The sequence below is a fragment of the Strongylocentrotus purpuratus genome, unplaced genomic scaffold (assembly GCF_000002235.5).
Source record: "Strongylocentrotus purpuratus isolate Spur 01 unplaced genomic scaffold, Spur_5.0 spur5_scaffold_5, whole genome shotgun sequence".
Classification (NCBI taxonomy): domain Eukaryota; kingdom Metazoa; phylum Echinodermata; class Echinoidea; order Camarodonta; family Strongylocentrotidae; genus Strongylocentrotus; species Strongylocentrotus purpuratus.
Window position 1 is genome coordinate 33,773,084 of NW_022145611.1, and position 20,261 is coordinate 33,793,344.

The window sequence follows — 20,261 nt, forward strand, 5'->3', positions numbered from 1 at the left end:
TACGTACGTACGTACCGCTACGTGTAATCTGCGCCGAGCTTACGGGGAGCTCGAGCGAGAGAATTACCCTGTCGAAGTCAAAGTCAAAGTGAGCTCGCGCGATCGAGGAACAGGAAACCAATGACTCACCTCAACATTGAAGGAGTAGAAGGAGAAGCCATCACTCAACATCAGTACTCTGTAGGACAAGGAGCTGGACTCCCTGGAGGAGCTAAGTAAGAAGAGGAGGAGGAGGAGCTGGAGGAGGATAGGAGGAGCTGGAGAGAAGGTCGTCTAGAATCTATCAATCTATTCAATTCAAGTCACGTCACAAAAATAAAGGTGAAGGGGATTTAAAAAAACCGTAGACTAAACCTCTAGTCTACCTGTAATATTTGGAATAAGTATAAAGAGTCGAAAAACTAATTATTAATGTAGACCCCAACTAGCGTACTTATATTCATTGGGTCATCGCATTCCATCAGGTGGTCACGTTACACTACTTTTCGTGAAGCGAAAGCGGAATATCACGCAACCTTTTGTTGACTTGTCATGGGTTTTCATAAAGTGTCTGGTAAATTGGACCAGACCATTTGTACTATTGTAGATGAGCTGAGAGGGGTTTATTTCACAAACATTACCCCAACATTTTGTGAATAGAGGGGCATGTTTTCATGTTTGGCCCTTTAGCGTTAGGTCTTGTAGACTCCACTTCAGTTATTGATGTCTGGATAAGTGACTTGTATGATGCCGCTGTAAGTGCAATAAAGAAAAAGTTCAAGCAGTAGGACCGATACTATTGGCCTGATACACAAGACTGTCACAGTACAATCTGACATGGGAACTCAATAGCTGAAGAAGATATGTTGTTATATTGTAATCAGGACATTGTTTCCTATTCTAGCGATACACTAAATAAACTAATTAAAGAACTTCATCATTTCTTGCACAACAACTAATTATGGTTAAAAACTTAAAAGAAATGTATATTATTTACTTGATTGATGCATGGAATAACATATACATGTATGTCCTTGCACAGTGCTCTTGTTTTATTAGAATTGTTTTGTACTATTTTTAAAATATTTTTCTCCCTATATTTTTGGGTACTCCAACCCATTCGCTCAGCAGAATATGGTGGCTTTTCAAGAAGGGCCTTTTCTCAAGTTCTCTTGCAAATGTTGAGATTCAGAAATGACAACAGCTAGGGAGTCCAACGTAAACTTTAGTCTTGCATTTATTCACCAAAGAAAACACAGCCCCGGCCAATACTATAACGACGAAGCAACACTAACGCTATATGCTGTCGTCCGACCCCTGATCATAAACAAAGCTTCCACCTTATTGTAGAAAGTGTAGTTCATCAAAATAAGGAGATTTCACCACATGCAGCCATGAATTGTGATCTGCCAGAAGTAAATAACAATCTCCATTAGCAGGCACAAATTAGTGTTTCTCTCCTCTCTCTCCAATCTACAATGTCTCTCTCCCTGCTATAGCAGCTCTGGGTGCACAGACCCCGAACAAAAGAAAATCACTCATCCACTAAAACTTACAATAGGATCCCCAATCATGCCTATAGGGTATCAGTACATTGGGCAATACAGGTACCCCCAAAAAGGCGGGAAAGTAAGGCTATTGTCTGATGAGGAAGGGGGGGGGGGGGGTAGCTTACATTGTAGACTGCTCCACCTACAATTCCTTATACACTAATGCACCAATACACTATAATACATTATGGCATAATTACCTCAACATTCCATATTACAACATATTCCCCGCAATTAATGTCATAATGTTTGATAAAAATGATACATTATTACGAGCGAAATTCCAAATCGTCACCTTTCCCCGCAATTAATGTCATACTGTTTGACCGAGATTTTAGCGATACATGAAAATATAAGCAATGAAAATCTTTCTATAATACACTTCCCCGCAATTAATGTCATAATGTTTGACCAAAATGTTTTTCAGTAGTATATGAAAATACAAAACAATGTTCTTTAAAACATTATGCATAGCATTAATAACACATCACATCTTAATCTGACAAGTAAATATTTAATTCTTGTCTTCAAATTCAAAACTCTCTTCTTTTTTTTTTTTTTACTCTTGTAACGCCGATATTGGAAGCCGCAGTGGATTTCTATGCTGGCCTTTAGTTACTCGATTAGACCTCCTACGCGGTACCTCGGGACTGGGGTTCTCAAGTTGAGAGTTGTCTATCTCATCAGGTACTATATCTCCGCTCAGATTGAGAACGTCATCCGTACCATTTTCTTCATTCTCAACATTTGCTCCGTCGTGGTCATTTCCCTCATCTGGAATATATTCATCGTCACGAATGTCTACTCGCAGGTTGTTCTGATCCCCTGGAATATTCATCGGTCGATCCCACAAGAAAGTGAAAGAGGGGGTGTTCTCTTCTATAGAACGAGTCGAGGGGTGTTGTGACGTGGTATGGTCACTTCTGCTTTCCTGAACAATATGAACTGGCATCTCTTCACGTGGGTCTGGAATCAGCAACCTTCTGTTCACTACTTTGGTTGGTCCTCCTAACATTGGTCGAATTTTGTAAACATCACCCGTGTCATTTACCGCCGTGATTATGAAGGGATCTCTCAACACTTTGTCGTCAAGCTTGTGTCGACCCTCAAACGCGCACTTCTTGATCAGTACCCGGGTGCCAATGCTTAGTGTGGAACTCATTGGTAGAGCATCATGTCTGATCTTTTCACTTCTCAAGATCGCTTCCATGTTTTGCTTAGCAACCGTATGAGCATGTTGTAGCGACTTCGAATGCTCTGTAAGAAAGTCCTCATTCCAGTCTGCTTCGCTATTCCCAATTAGCTGGTCGATTGGTGTGTGCGGCTCTCTCCCATACAGGAGACGGTATGGCGATAGCCCTGTTGTTCCATGAGGGGTGCAGTTGTATAGGAAAACCAGCTGGTGGATCAGCCCAGGCCACTTTCTCCGACGATCTGGCTCAAGGGAACGAATCATGCTGCATAACGTTCGGTTGAACCTTTCCGTTTGTCCATTGCCTTGTGGATAGTACGGTGTGGTGTGTGTCTTCTCAATTCCGTACAGTTTGCATAATTCTCGGACAAGAGAGCTCTCGAAATTTCGTCCTTGATCGGAGTGGATACGTAGTGGAGCACCGTAGTGGACTATCCAACCATCGATTAAGGCACGTGCAACAACTGCTGCAGTCTGGTTCTTGCAGGGGATTGCTCGTGCAAACTTGGTGAATGCATCAGTGATTACCAAGACATCCTCGTATCCACCTTGACCCTTATCCAATTTCAGAAAATCGATTGCGATCAGTTCTAGGGGCTTGAATGCCAGCAAGTGTCGTCTTGGAGTTCGTATTGTCGGTGTTGGCGTCTTAGCTGCAATGCAGGCAAAGCACTTCTTGATGTGTGCTCTCACATCATTACACATTCCTGGCCAGAAACATCTTTCTCGCAGGATTGCTATGGTTCTGTTTATCCCTTGATGGCCCCATTGGTCATGAGCCATCTGTAGCATCTTCTCTTGGAGGCCTTTGGGAACTAACAACTGTCTTCTCTGTGGATGTTTGGAATCTGGTGGTCGTCTGTACAATACCCCTCCACAGTCTTTGAGGTACATGCGTTCTTTCATCCAGGACTTTGTCTCTCTGTTCTCGCTTTTCATTTCATCCTCTGGCTTCCATCCATCTCTTATGTATTGTCTGCTAGCTGACAGTGCATCATCTTGCTGCTGCAGAATCTCAAGTTTCTCTGTGGAATATGATGGGTATACTTCAGGAGCTGCCCGAGGTGCTTCTTCTGGCCCCTGATCACTGTTTACTGTAACTTCCACTGGTAAGACAGTAGTTACTGTCAGAGCACCGATCATCTCTCTCACCTCTTGTTCATCATTGCCAGGACAGCGGCTGAGAGCATCAGCACATTTATTGAGCTTGCCAGGGCGAAATCTGATGTCTAGCTGAAAGGGTGCTAGCTGGGCTACCCATCGTTGTTCAGTTGCCCCCAGTTGGGCGGTTTGAAGATGGGCCAACGGGTTGTTGTCTGTGTAGACGGTACACTTTGAACCTATCAGATATCCTTTGAACTTCTCTACCACCGCCCATTTCAGTGCTAACAGTTCAATCTTGAAGCTGGAGAAGTCCGGGTAGTTATTTTCAGCTCCACGTAGACTGCGGCTTGCGAATGAGATCGGGTGAAGGTGACCGTTTTCATCTGCCTGTGATAGACAGGCACCTAGTCCTTTGAGAGAAGCATCGACCTCGAGAACAAACTCTTTTCCAAACTTCGGATAGGTTAGCACTGGAGTTGAGGACAGTCTTTCTTTCAGTTTTTGAAAGGATTCTTCTGCTTTGTCTGTCCACACAAACTTTGGATCCAGCATAGTCTTCTCAGGCTTCCTCTTTCTCTTCTTTTGCGACTTCTGTCCGATTAGTGCATGAAGAGGAGCTGTCAGTCTTGTGAAGTCAGGGACAAACCTCCGATAGTACGACGCAAGGCCAAGGAAAGACCTCAACTCTGATCCATTCTGGGGTGTTGGCCAACTCTTGATTCTCTCCACCTTGCTTGGATCGACCATCACGCCCTTCTCGCTGACGATGTGTCCTAAGTGGGCAACTTCTCCCCTGAACAAGTGACATTTCTCTCCTTTCAACTTTAGACCATGCTTCGTCAACCGGGCAAAAACTTCTCCAAGTCTTTCCAAATGTTCCTCAAAAGTTCTAGAAAATACCAACACATCATCGAGGTACAGAATTAGTTTTGTGAAGTTCATATCACTGAAGATCACCTCCATCACCCTCTGGAAGGTGCTTGGACTGTTGCAAAGACCTTGCGGCATTCTCTCAAATTCGAAGAGTCCCCATGGAACACGAAAAGCGGTCAAGGGCACAGAGTCAGGATGCATGGTGATTTGAAAGTACCCATGAGACAGATCCAGAGAAGAGAAGTATCTAGCCCCATCCATGACTTCCAGGGATTCATCAATTCTGGGTAACGGGAAAGAGTCTTTCACTGTAATCTTGTTCAATTGTCGGTAGTCGATACATAGGCGTAGGGCTCCTGATCGTTTTCTAACTAAAACGACTGGGCTTGCATATGGGCTAGCAGACCCCCTGATGATCTTTCGTTCAAGCATGTCTTGCAGAAGTTCACGAACTTCTGATGTCTCGTTGGGGTTAATTCTTCGATATGGCAGGCGTATTGTCTTGTCAGAGGTCACCTTTATCTCATGAGGGATAAGATCACACTGTCCCAAATCAAACTCATCTCTGGAAAAAGCTGCTTCATGATCTGCTAGAAGTTTAGCAATCCTAGATGCCTCATGATAGTCCATCCCACATAAGCTGAGGCCATGAGGAAGCAATACTTCTGTTCCATCAGTGAAGGTAAACGTTTCCTGTGTAGTGATATCATTTGTTGGTTGGGTTTCTCCTCTGTGTTCGAACTGGCCAACATTGTCGTTGTCATCTTGAACCGATTCTGTTGTGGCAATCATTACATTACAAACATCCACCTCAAGTTGGTCCTCTCTGTTTTGAAGATGAACTTCACTTCGTTCTTCTACTTGCACAGCAGATGCCACAATTGAGTGAGGTGGTAGGATGAACTCATTTTTTCCAGCATTAATAAGGAGTAAACGTAACTCTCTATTCCCGGTAGCACAACCTTCAATCACATGAACTTGAGAACTCTCCAGCTTAGTCAGATCCTGGATGAACCAGACACTTGACTCATTGGCAGCTTCACCACCTTGAGAGGACTTCATCGCACATTCTACATGTTGTATGGTCCTGGCTGGCAACACTACCTCCAAGGCACCCGTGACAACCTCTCGTATTTGTGCATTGTCCACTCCTTTAAATTTCAAGCAGTCCTTTACTAACTGGAATTCTTCTTGAGTTTCCTCTGGTGGAAAAAAAGCTCGTAGTGCATTACATCCCAATAAAATTGGGAAGTCTTTTTGTCTAGCTCCACAAGACTCCCGGTTCACGATAAGGAACCCCACGGAAGCTTCTTTGCCGTTCAGCAAAACTCGAGTGCGGATAAAGCCTTCTACAGGAACCTTTGTTGGACCCACCCCAACAATTTTTACCAGTTTTTTCAATGGGCTGACATCTCCTGCTGCTTCCTGAAGCTGCGAGTGAAATACGTCTGAGGGTATTATCGAAGCCTCTGCTCCAGTGTCTAAGACGCAACCAATTTTCACGCCGGCAACTTCTGCTATTGCGGTCGGACTTTCTGAAACCAATTCTGTTTCGCTGTCACACATTATTTCATCTATTGTCAGCGCAGCTTCTTCCAAAGTGGTCTGTCTGGAATGTGCAAATCTCGTTTCTGTGTCAATCTCCCTCTTGTCTGTTATAGGCGTGTCGGCTTGTAGCTTATGGGAGCTTTGTCCCATGGGCTCTTCTGTCTTGTCCTGTTGTTCATTGTCCCCTGCTGTTTTGCCCTCAACAGCAGAGGAAGCTAGTTTTCCGCCTGCGGGGTGACATCCTGGTGAGGAAGGTGACGTTGGGTGGCATGTGGCGGGGATGGAGCCTGATAACGTGTTGCAGGCAAATTGAAGTTATCCTGGTTCCTGGTACCCGACTCCTGACTCCAAGCAGAAAAATCATAATTCCTCTGGATGGCATGTGGCTGGGATGGAGCCTGATAACGCGTTGCAGGCAAATTGAAGTTATCCTGGTTCCTGGTACCCGACTCCTGACTCCAAGCAGGAAAGTCGTAATTCCTCTGGCTTCTGGGTCCATCCGAGAAGTTGTAATTAGAAGCAGCAGCGGGGAATATGTTGGTAGGCATATGTGTCATGTTGGGACACTCCCTTATAAAGTGTCCCTTCTGACCACAATGAAAACATCCACTACTCACCCTCCATCTCTGAGGTTTGGCATTTTTCAATCGTGTAACCTCCCCTCTCAGCTGTTCTAGTTCAGTCATAATAGTTGTCTGTTGGTCTACCATCTGTTGCAGAAGATGTGCAGAATCTGATGTGACCACCCGTCCGACCTCGACGTCCGCTTCTCTGATTCTGGTACGCTGAGCTGTTGGAGACTCCTGGAAAAGCTGGAGTGCCTCTGCTCTCATCCTATTGAACCCACTGGGCCCATGAGTTAATTGGATGCGTCTCAACTCCCTCCTGACCCAAGCCTCACGTGCGCCATTTACAAATTGGTCACTCAAAGCTTTGTCTTTTAATTGTGCCAAAGCTTCACCTTGGGCTTGAGTGATTGCTGCCTTCTCCAGCTTTATGTATAGGCGTATCAAGGCCCGGCTGAAGTCACAAAGCGATTCCCCTTCTCTCTGTACGCGGTTATGGAACTTGCTGCTCAACGACTGTGTATTTTCCTCGTAGCCAAAACATAGTTTAAGACATGCTACAACTTCATCAAAATCACGTCTTCGGGATTCACTAAGGCACATAATTTCCTCCCTTGCCGGTCCTGCAAGGTGATCTACAAGAAGTCTGGCCTTACTGCCCATTTCCATGTTGTGTTGAGCAGTGATCTCATAGAACTCCTCAAGCCATTCCGATAGTGCAATGTCGTTTGCGTGTTGTGGTATTCCCCTAAACTTGGGCAAGTTGCTCTGGAGAATGCTCTGTAGCCCAATGGAACGACGAAAGAACTGTGACAGCATGTCCATGTCTGAAGGTTGCTCCCTTGGTGTCATAGTAGGTCGTGTGGATGATGCTGTCGACGTGGTAGTTGTTGTTGTTGTTGTCACAGTTGTTGTCGTAGATGTAGGGGCCATTTTCCTGCACTTAAATGTGTTAATTATGAAATTCAACAGGAACAATAATATTTCACAACAAGCAAACTTAAACGAACAAATCATCAATCATGTGTATCATTACATGAACATGTTCTTCAAATTCATTAATGGTCACAATGTATCTGACCGAGGCTGTTGAATGTTCACTGTCTGTCCAATGTTCACTTTTGCCTCCGGACGTTGCTGACACCAAATATCGCCAGCCAACGACGTCACGGCCGCAAGAAGTTGGAGGTTGGTCAGTATCCGTGCAGATGATCTCAGTCCAGTTGTCCCTCGCCGTCAGTCATCCCACTTCTGACACCATTGTTGAGATTCAGAAATGAAGGCAACAGCTAGGGAGTCCAACGTAAACTTTAGTCTTGCATTTATTCACCAAAGAAAACACAGCCCCGGCCAATACTATAACGACGAAGCAACACTAACGCTATATGCTGTCGTCCGACCCCTGATCATAAACAAAGCTTCCACCTTATTGTAGAAAGTGTAGTTCATCAAAATAAGGAGATTTCACCACATGCAGCCATGAATTGTGATCTGCCAGAAGTAAATAACAATCTCCATTAGCAGGCACAAATTAGTGCTTCTCTCCTCTCTCTCCAATCTACAATGTCTCTCTCCCTGCTATAGCAGCTCTGGGTGCACAGACCCCGAACAAAAGAAAATCACTCATCCACTAAAACTTACAATAGGATCCCCAATCATGCCTATAGGGTATCAGTACATTGGGCAATACAGGTACCCCCAAAAAGGCGGGAAAGTAAGGCTATTGTCTGATGAGGAAGGGGGGGTAGCTTACATTGTAGACTGCTCCACCTACAATTCCTTATACACTAATGCACCAATACACTATAATACATTATGGCATAATTACCTCAACATTCCATATTACAACACAAATATCCTACAAGTTATCCTAGTATATTATCTGTCACTGATGTTGTTGATTTGTTTCAGATAATGGCTGAGAGACATGGATTTCATGAGGCCCATTTCACCTCCATACCATGTCAGAGCAATGTTTACGGTCTGACATCCTTAGCCTACCCTGGAGGGGTCGGTAAGGCGCTGGTTGCACCCCTCAAAGATAAAGTGGTCTCGCTAGAGTACATGGCAGAGCGGGGGAAGACAGAGCTTCAACCTGTGGCCAAAGAAATCCACTTTGCTGGCATCCCAGGTCAGAATATTTGTTTATCTCACTTTTATCTTCTCTTAGTATTAGTTGGATAAAGTTGTATGTAGCATAATAATGACAGGTAATTATTCACTTTCCATTCCCTCATTTTCATAGGAAAAAGGGTAACTTATATGACTAAAGCTGTGACTAGCAATAATGCTTTAGATTAGCGAACAGCAAATTAGCAATGGATTTGGAATAAAATTTCTGATTGAATAAGAAACATTTTGAATATTATGCTTCAAGGGCTGATAGTCTGATAGATACAAGATAAGGTTATTAATCATACATCAAGTACAATCAGAGTAGATGTACCTAACTATGTGATTGGTCTAGGTTTTAGAATAGATCCTTAAAACGTTGACAGTATCTGATAGTTTTTGTCTAACAGTCCTAAGTAAATTTGTTGGTATGAGAGAATTGTTATGGTGATGTATTACTTGTTTACTGTTTCCTCATCAGATGATGCGGAGATCATCTCGATAGATTCCTCTCAGCATATCATTGAGGATGGTGGAGGATACATCATTGGTATCACATTCACTAAGGTATAGTCAACATCATATCTCATTTCATATCTGATCTAAGAATAATTTGTTCCAACTTTTATAGATCAAACAAAATTTAACCATATGTAATTTATTTGAATTTAAGCTGTCTTTGTTTAGTGTTTCTGATGTGATAACAATGTTTGATTTTAATTAAGATCTCTCTCATGTGTTCTCTTTTTGTTACTTTGATGACACTTAACGGAGACAACACTTATCACATTTTGGCTCAAATTTCTGTTTTTAAAAAAATTATAAAGGAACCCCCCCCCCCCCCTATCTTTAATCATGTACTCTGCTATTATATAAATGAAATATCTTGTAACTTTGCTTTACTGAGTTAGTGAATTTATTTTCGATCATGTCTATGATATAATTGTTGTTAATATTTTTTTTTTATAGGATGCAGAGACTGATCACCCATCTCATATACTTAATCTCTATGCACCATGGGATAAAGTATCAGAGTATGGACTTGACAGTATAGCTCGTAAGTACCTTCACTTAAAGAGATTAAAGATAAACTTGAGTTCTGGTAAAAAAAAAAGAAAATAAATTCTCACAGAATCAAACGAAACTTACACTGAATGTTCAAGATTACAAATAAATGTCATTTGCTAAACAATTTTGGTAGAAAATGTATACTTACTGAGTAATGAGCATAGAAAGATAAGGAAATCAAGGTACCGGTAAGTAACCCCGGCACCATTTGTGTAGTCCCATATACATCTTTCTGTGTACAGTGCTTGTTACTTTACGCAGACTGGGCCAAATTTATTATGATTTTGATGACTCCAGAACCTTGCAGTACACACCAATACTTACATGCTACATGATCAACTGTTTTCTGATCCATTCCACACCATTTCTTTCACAATGCAATCGCATGATCAGAACTCAACTTTATCTTTAAATAACTATACATTCTATTTTATACACCAGTCAAACCTGCTGTAAACAAAAATGAAAGAAATGTGCTTGTTTATAAAGACTACATTTTTTGTCTTTTGTGAATAGAGTTTTTCATTGTAAATTGTACTGAAAGAACAAGTATAAGTTAAGACCACATGCCCATAATGTCTTCTCTTTACTCCTTTGAGTGGTGGCTTTATACATATCTAGAACTCATTTTGCCTGTACTTTCTCATTATTTTTTATCTCCATGTACATACAGAGATGTGGACCAACATAGAGCTGGATTTCACCCCATACTATCTCGGCCACACCAAGTAAGAACCCTGACTGAGTAGATTTGACTTGTTTTACAAAGCAACCAAACATTGTTAATGGGTGTCATTATCCACACCTGAATGTTAAACTATCTAGAGGTTTATCTTTTGAGGTGTTTGCTACTCACCACCAATATATCATCCACTGTCCTTCTCAGTGGTAAAGAAGGACTACAACCCAACATTAACAACTCTCTTATTATTTTTCTTTGACTTGTTTATAATGTTTGATAGAACTTGGCCAACTACAGGAAATCTGAAAGAGCTAGGCATCTCAGAATAATTTACTTTACTCATTGGCGCATATTTAAGGTCACAAGATTGGTACAAATGCAGTGTTGGAGCATTTCCAGCAAGCAAAACATGCAGCAGTTGACTGTTAAGCATTTTCTTGAGATTCCTTGGAGACTTCTCCTTGATGATAAGTGTACCACTGCATGGTTAACACATTTATGAAACAAATTTATGTTGATTCAATGTTTTACCAATTTTCATCTCACTATTGTTATAGAGATCAATCATAAATCAATTTTTTTTTTCCCAAATTTTTTTTGATCATAGAATTCTTGAAGATGGGGAACAAGAGATAGTCTTCCTTCTGACTGGATCTGACAATCAAGTCCATCTATACAGAGAGGTATGACAATAATGATCTGTGAAGCATGACTTTTGAAGTAAGACCAGTGGATAGGCTACCAGACTATAGTGAACACTTGGCTGAAGCATGTATGATGCAACACACATCTCAGAGCAATTTCACTGTGTTATATGAAAAGCTGTTACATGTGACACATTTAATTTCTGATGTATGACAGCCTTGACAGGCACCAGATGAGATCACATTATCAAACCCCTGTTTCTACTCTGACCCATCTTGCAGGCAGTAAATTAGTAGAATGTTGGCACTTCGATCATGAATGGGCTGTATCATATTTAAAGAGTTTATTAATATTGAGATGAATGAAATAGTCTTTGATTGTAATTACTGTGTTAGAGTAATGCTTATACTTTGTGATGAAGGATGGCAAATATATAACTTAACAACTGTATTTTTGTAGGGCAATCAGATTAATAAGTTCATTCATCAAAATGTTCAACTTTTTTTTGTTTCATTTTTCTGTACAGGAACAGGTTGGTCGTTTCTCTGAGCATCCTGTGGGGAGTATCTTTCCTGAATTCAATGATTTACCATGTGTGTAAGTCCACTTAGTCAAGCTTGATTTATTCTTCACATTCTGATTAACAGATGCATAAATGATAACTGGATATTTAGTAATTGAACATTCATTCATTCTTATGAATTAGCTCAAGTATTGATCAGTTGGTGGAATGAAGTTGTACACTTGTACTAAGGCAAAACAAAAAAAAAATCATTTGGTTGTCCTCGACCGCCCGCTCGTCATTTTCGGGCCGCTCGTATTTTTTTTTTTTTTTTTAATATTTTTTTTTTTTTTTTGTTATTCAATTTTTTTGGGGGGAGCAATCGTAAATGCCAAACATACCATTTTATGCATTTGCAAGGATCAAAATGCATCCCGTTGCCAGTTTGGTCTCTTCAGTACGCAATTAGGTATTTATTGAACTTGCCATTTTTATTTTTCTATGTCAAAATGTCGTTCATTCAAATCAGGTTCTGAGCATTCTTAAACTCATTTTAAAGCCCATCTGTACTAGTTTACAGGAGGGATTAGACCACCCTGCAAGGTCACTGGACAGGTGGTTATCTCATCGAATCAGCTCTCAGTTAATATAAGATAAAGAGGATAATGGGGGACCAATGGTCACCGATTAGGCATTGTTTGCTACATAGAGGGCGCAAGTAGCAATAAGTAGTACAATGGAGATTTAAAAGGTGTTGTATTTCAAAGCCCAAAATACTTTCTGTGTTGGTCTTGATATTCATTGTACATTAAACTAGTCTTTTACCATATTAAAGTGTTTTATAGACTTTGTTTGGTTAAATGCTTGACAATCCCAATGAATTTTTTTTTTATGGAAAAAAATTATTTAAAGAAAAAAAAAAAGAAAAAAATAATAATATCTGCCCGCCCGCCCCTCTCCAGAATAGCAATCGAGGACAACCAAACAATTTTTTTTTTTGGCCTAATCATAGGAAAGACAGGAATAGCATATACATGTATTTAGAAATAAGAAGTATCACCAGGGGGGTGTTTCATAAAGACGAAGATCGACTTATGTTGGACTTGAACAATGGCAGGCCATTCCTGCCACTGGTTGATCTCACCTTTGGTCTCTCAAGGGACGTCACAAATCTACAGAATTTACATTTTGATAGTTTTGATATAAACTCAAGTTATTTAAGACTTTGACTTAAACCCGATGTAAAATAAGATGGAAAAACCTTAGAAATTATGATCTTTAGATAACATTTTTTCCTTCAATAATTATCTATCAAAAAATGTAAATTCTGTAGATTTGTGACCACGGTTTGTACGTCCCTTGAGAAACCAATGCCAGGAATGGTTACTGGAACTAGTGGCATGAACTGCCTGAATAGTTCAAGTCCAACTGAAGTCAATCTTAGTCTTTGTGAAACACTCCCCTGGCATTCATTTAGAGCATGGTTAACCAACTTTACCTGAAAGTTGGAAAAAGCATAGAAGCTCATTCATTATTTTATGGTTGGTAACATTGCAAAAATGATCAAGGGGCATCAAGCTTCTTGCCGAAGGTATTGAAGACATGCTATCCCAAACAGAGATGTACATGATAACAAGTGATTGTGCTGGATATTAAATTAGAAATGGGCTTTGGGTCTACGTTAGTGTTCAGATCCAGCAATATTTGATTTTGAATTGATTTATATGTGTTACAGTGCATTATGGTTGGACAGTTGGAATCTTAAAGGCTGCAGACGGTTGAGCGTTGTTGGTTGTCGTAGCGGTTATGTCAGACTTGTGTTAGTCAACACAAGAAACAATGGTATGTCTAATGTCTTCTTTTTTCCTCCAGTTTTATTTATATCCTCTAATAAAATAAGTCTTTAATATAATAACATGTATTAACAGAAAGAATTTTCCTGGTAGGAATTTATTCCCTGAATGCTTTTAGCACCTCAGGACACTTGGGGGTATCTCCCAAAGACTAAGATTGACTTTAAGTTGGACTTGACTATGGCAGGCAGTTCATGCCACCGTTTGCTCTCACCATTTACTGGCATTGGTCTCTCAAGGGACGTACAAATCGTGGTCACAAATCACAGAATTTACATTTTTTGATAAATCATTATGGAAGGAAAAAATATTATCTAAAGATCATAATGGTGAGAGCAATCGATGGCATGAATGGCCTGTCATAGCTAAGTCCAACTTATAGTCGATCTTAGTCTTTGTGAAAAACCCCCCTGGACTTAAGCCAGGGTAATAATATTACTTTGTAGGCACCTTGAGCATCCCCTGGGACTGATACTTGCCCAATATGAATGTAGCTGTTAGTATATTGTTATCCATGATCAGCAAACAATCTGTTCACTAGTCTTGTCTTTTGTATGTGGATGTTAAAGATACTGAACATTGCTGGTAACAGTTAAAAGGTTGAAAAGATAAACTCCCTTTGTTTTATAATATTTGGATACATGTATTAAGGGTACAGCACAACCCTATTGGCCATTAATGTTTGCTTTAGGAAGATTCTTTCATTCTACTTAAATGGTCATATGGTAACTGTTCCTGAAGGCATATATTCTGATTTTATATACATATGCTTGTAGAGTTTGGCTCAAGTCTTCATAAAATTGATAATCAAGATATTTATGATTCATTCTTCAGAGGTTATGAACCAGTGGGAGATGAACCATGATAGCGCCATCACGTGTTCCCAAATCTTCACATCGTCTACTCACATGGAATCAGCATCATCTTGGCTTGAGAGGAGAGAAGATGGAATCAAGGAGGAGGAGGAGGAAGAAGATGTTGTTGATGATACAATCTTAGATGAAGACGTTAATCTTCTTATCACCAGTGCTGTAGAAGGTGCTGTTGTTTACAGGTATGTGTTACGGTGATGGCTTCTTGTACAGCCTCATTATCCATTTATATTGCATACTCATGTCATTTACCTAAAAAAACAACTGCATTCAAATGCTAATGTTTTGTAATCAAGAACCCATAGGTTTAGAGTACTTGACTATCTCTCCCACACACTTTCCATGAACACAAGAATACCCCAAGGCTGTGTACTGTCACCTATATATTTTGTACTGTTTCCATGTTGTATGGGGTAGTGCAGTCAAAAATAGATCGTGTAATTGACAACCACAGACCTAGTGAATTATTAAAACCATCATAATATTTTAATACTATTCCACTAGATAGCCACTCCATGCTGTCTTAGCTAAGGCCATGACAAATACAATGAGTGTATTTCCTGTGATTACAAATAGAAGTTTCTTATTTTTCATTTAAAGCCCCACTGCACTACTTATAGCTACTTGCGCCCTCTATATAGCAAACAATGCCAAAGCGATGACTGTTGGTCCCCCATGATCCCCTTTTTCTTATTTTAATTGAGAGCTGATTTGATGAGATGACCACCTGTCAGTGACCATGCAGGGAGGTCTAATCCCTCCTGGCCAAACTAGTGCAGATAGACTTTAAAGGGATCCGGTGACTTTGTCTCAGCTCCTGAAACAAAATCCTGGATTTAGCTCATGCTACAATGATAATTATAAACCTTTAGGTCACTCAGTCAGGAACCCCATGACTTTTACAAGCTGGTCACCTGTTTGATTATCGAGATATTTATGATTGGAAATCGAAACCAAAATATTGCATCTGACTGGTGACCTCCACATTATTTGTTGTTCTTTTTCTGTATGTATGAAGTTCAGTCTTGATGCAGTGCCATGAGAGATTTGTATGTTGTCATTGAAAAAGCAGAAATAATAACTGTGGATATTGCACTATAAGAAAAGAGAAAATTTGAGAAAAAAATTATTGTCATGTTTATTTTTTGTACCCGTACTTCTTTTTCAATGTACCAGTACTTCCTTTTTTTAAGTACAAATGATCAATTTGTAATTGAAGCCACACATTAAATATGCAGTATTTTTGTGGTTTAGAACCAAGTAATGCAGTCTGGTGAAAAGATTTTATTAGCAGTATTACCTGATCAGGTAATCTAGATGATAGTTCAGGTATGTGTGAATGACAAATTTTTCATCATTTTGTATAAGTCTTTTTCTTCTCTTTTTCCCTCTTGTATTATTTTCTTCTCCTTCACTTTCCTCATCTTTTTATTCCCTCTCTTTGTCCAGAAATGTATTGAAGGAAGGATTTAAGAATCAGACAGTGCTTCCACAAAGTGACTTGTTTGACTGTGCATTGTGTACATGTGTAGCAGACTTAGACTGGGATGGCCAGAATGAGCTTCTCATAGGCACGTATGGACAGGTAGGTCCATCATGTTTTCACTGGTCAAGTGCCCACACTTTTTTGTGGTCAAATTTGCCGACCAATATAATGTTTGATGTGATCTTCTAAGATCTTCTAAAAAGCATACTAATATTTTACTTTATCAGTGCATAAAGTATTGTTAAGGTTACTTAGATCAACTAAATTTCAGTCTTGGTCACAGTAACATTGAACTAAACATTTAATGATTTTGCTGAAACTATACCGAAGCTGTGATATCATAAAAATCTATTTTTAGAATTTTTCAAGTTTTTCTTCATTTTCTGAAAGAGCATCAAAATAAAGTCCAAATGTCGAAAACCAATTGAATATGTTAAGTAATGGCTAAGATATGGCCATCTGAATAAATATATGTCCTATAGGAACTCAGTGTTATATTGCTCTGGCTCCTAATGTTATGAACCAGAGCAATATAACACTGAGTTCCTGTAGGAAATCTTTTTATTCAGATGGACATATCTCAGCCAATACTTAACATATTCAATTGGTTTTCGACAATTGGACATTATCTTTGATGCTCTTTTGGAAAATAAAGAAAAAATTGAGAAATTCCCAAAATAGATTTTTGATGACATCACACTTCACCACTCTATATGAAATGGATAAAAGTAAGATTTAGGAGATATTTAACGTGGCACAGACAGATTTTCTAAAACTTGACAGCCTACTAGCCCTTTTGGAGGAGTAGGAAATTTGACTTCAAATTCTACTGGTTAGATCCTTTTCAAAATCAAATTTCATATGTGTTGAATAAGAATTATAACAAGAGCATATTTGATTATTGGTTTGGTAACTTACAAGTAGGCTACACTGTACTTCCAATCCAAGAGTACGAATGTGGTTGAAATCATTTATAGGTCCTCCTAGTTAACAAGTCAGAAAGTGCTTATGTCACAATTGATATGTTTATTTATTTATAAAGTCATATAAGCATTTGTAAATAAATGTTTTATCTACTTGCATAGGCACTCTTGGCTTACAAGTATTTCCCCCCTGAAAGTGAAAACCTACCAAGCACTGAGAATCAGGTTGTATCAGATAACAGCCTTCCTGAAGAGATATCAACTAAAGAAGATGAGGGATCTACTAAAGAAGATGAGGGAGAAGGAGGAGGAGGAGGACATGGTCATTATGAGTTACTCTGGTCAAGAAGCTTTGCCCATCCACTTTTAGCATTAAATCATGTTGACCTTACTGGAGATGGATTGAAAGAGGTCATAGTATTATCTACCAGAGGAGTACATGTTCTCCAGGTTTGTATGGTAGCTTTGAAATTCCACTGTCTACATGTAGAATCAAAATGGATATATTACTAATTTTGATTCTAATTGGAACATTTGACTGCCATATTGTATGAATACAAATATCCACAGTGGTGTTGGATCAGAGGTAATACCTGTCTTGAAATTCATGACAATTATACAAATATAACTTTATCAATGACAGGCACGATAGTTATCGCCTGCTTTTATGTTAAGCTGCGTATACATAGGTTTATTGCTCATAATATTACTGTGATGTTGAAAACAGAAATTTGGTAGGGATAGGGATTAGGAAATTGTTTAAAGAAAATTTGACACGCTCAGGGTCTTATAGACTATTCAAAATCGGCTTTAACAAAGAAGTTACTCTAAGGTCAAAGTTTTCCTCTTGTTAAAAATGATTTTGACCCAGGATTGGGTTTAACTGAATTGTTAGAATACCAATTATGAGTAAAATGTAAGAACACAATGTCGTTATGACGTGGACATTGGCATTATGAAAATCACCTTGTTACATCACGTATCATGATATATCAGGGTAAACTGAAAAAACCCAAAGAATATGAAGAGCTAGGAACATAAAAATTACCTTTTTATATCAGGTACAGTCAAATCTGCTTCAGCGACCACCTGTCTACAAAGACCACATTTGTTGTTTCCCTTGTAAATGGTTTCTCATTGAAACATGTACTCAAAGAACATGTCTACAAAGGCCACTTTTTGTATTTCCTTTGGGCGGTCGCTATAGACAGGTTTGAATGTATTTTGTTATTTTAGAGCTCTTTATATTGAATTTCCATTGTATAAACTTTTTGTCCTATCCCTTCTTCTTCCACAGCATAATCTAGACAAGGCTGCTCAAAGATGTCTAGATAGTTTGAAACAACTGGATGGAGATGACCCAACGTGATTGAATATTCCAGCAATGAACACTCTGAATAGTGCACATGCATGGAATTTATAGGCCTCTGTACTGAAATATCAATTATTCGCTGAGACGAAGCTTTGCTCTAATCGAAGGAAGAAAGACTTCAAGCCGAGAGCAATCAATACCAGTTCTTATATCATATTGGAGAGATGAAATTTGAGTGGACAGTATCATGAAACAAGATCAGATGATCATTGGCAAGTGATCTACAGGAACTCTCCACTGTCTTTAAAGGCATCGTTTAACAATGTTAAATCTGAGATGCATGGTCCTACATGTTATCAGTGTCTGTGATATGGTGTAATATTGAAGCCCTAAAAAAAATAGTGCTTCAAAATGATCATGGAGTGCCTCAAATAAGTAACAAATCTTGGAGTGACCGGTTTTACCATACACATTTCCCAATAGACTGTAGTGTTATAAAAACTGTAAGGAAAACAAATTCTGAAATTTCTTATTCCTATCATAGATATCTTGATAATCAGACAGGCGATTGGCTTGTAAAAGTCATTGGATTCATGTATGACCTAAAGAATCTGAGACAAAGTTACCTTATCCCTTTAATGCATCAAAGGTTTTGCGAGATTGAGTGAAACGTATGAGCCATGTACCTGTACCTTAGTCTTGACAAGACCGGTTTGAAAGCATAGTTTGGGGCTGACTTTGATATGGAATGTGTTTATACCAATTAGTCATATCATATGCCATAGATTGTAACTGGGATATAATACATGTCACTTCTTAGTCGTACGATGTGAGAAGGAAGAAGGGAGGAAAGCAACAGCTAATGTCAAACCAGAACTTTCCAGTTCAAGAAAAAAATTATGCATATTTCATGTTGCAAAAATGGCCAATTTGCAAAAATTTTATGTTGTGAATGTTCATGGTTTTACAGTAGTAAGAGAAAAAAATTAAAGTTTTTCTGGTATGAACTTCGTCAAATACATGTACCGGTATATATATTTTAATAGTCTCACTTTCACCCTCATACTGGGGTAAGACGTATTTTTATTAGTATAACTTTTCTATTCTGAGATATGTATTTCAATTTTTGGTTTTGCACAAATATATCTCACATTATCTGTGTGTGATAGAGTTTATATATGTACTACCGGTATGTAACAAATTTAGCTCTTGGTTTTATTTTATAATTAAATACTTTTAAACAAAAATCACAATTCCATTCATTTGTTTAGGATATAGATTCCAAATTTGGAGGCTTATCATGAAAGGCTAAGTGACTTTGATAAAGATGGTTCATCTGATTATCATAAACTGTTTAAAAGAATGAAATCATAAAATGTCATATTGAGATCTTCATGCACTGTGAAGAAGTAATATTATGGGGGCTCTATATGAACATCAGAAAACTGGGGGGGGGGGGGGGGGGGGTTTGGATTTTTAAAGATTTTTTAAAGCAATTTTGTTAGTAAATTTTGTAATAAAGCATAGACTTACAAGACAAAAACATCTAGGTAATGGATTGTATAATGATTGAAATAAAAAAAATTATATGAGATTGTGGGTGAATGAAATAAGATGCTTTTTTGATGTTGCTTGATGTCCTGGCATAAGCTTACAGCAGCCTGATTTATTTACATCTTGAAAAGAAAAATCCAATTAAACCCTCTATCCTAAACCTACCTCACAACAATAGTATAAATTGAATGGCTATATGCCATGTTCTTTTTTGGGGGGTGCTAATCTGTGCATACATGTACAAAATGTAATCAGTATATTTATGGCTGGCTAAAGAAAAACAAAATATGTGTATGTTATGTATACAGTGAGTGTTAAATCAGTGTTCACTGATGTTCTTATACATGTCCTTGACAATAGGAAACGGTATGTTTATGTTCAACCAAGGTTCAACGTATGTAATACATGTAGCCATTATGAGTGGTTGTGCATAATACTAC

At 39.0% G+C, this 20,261-nt stretch overlaps 1 protein-coding gene across 1 annotated transcript; it reads left to right on the forward strand.

Moving 5' to 3' along the window:
- Positions 1 to 4: 4 nt before the first annotated feature.
- Positions 5 to 18,779, forward strand: LOC762998 (KICSTOR complex protein kaptin). The gene is made up of 12 exons (XM_030999541.1): positions 5 to 321; positions 8,724 to 8,943; positions 9,406 to 9,491; positions 9,894 to 9,981; positions 10,666 to 10,720; positions 11,282 to 11,357; positions 11,846 to 11,916; positions 13,557 to 13,663; positions 14,509 to 14,728; positions 15,996 to 16,131; positions 17,118 to 17,405; positions 18,253 to 18,779. The coding sequence occupies exons 2-12, from the start codon at positions 8,727 to 8,729 to the stop codon at positions 18,322 to 18,324; spliced, it is 1,416 nt and encodes a 471-aa protein (XP_030855401.1). The 5' UTR covers positions 5 to 321; positions 8,724 to 8,726; the 3' UTR covers positions 18,325 to 18,779.
- The last annotated feature ends 1,482 nt before the right edge of the window (positions 18,780 to 20,261 follow it).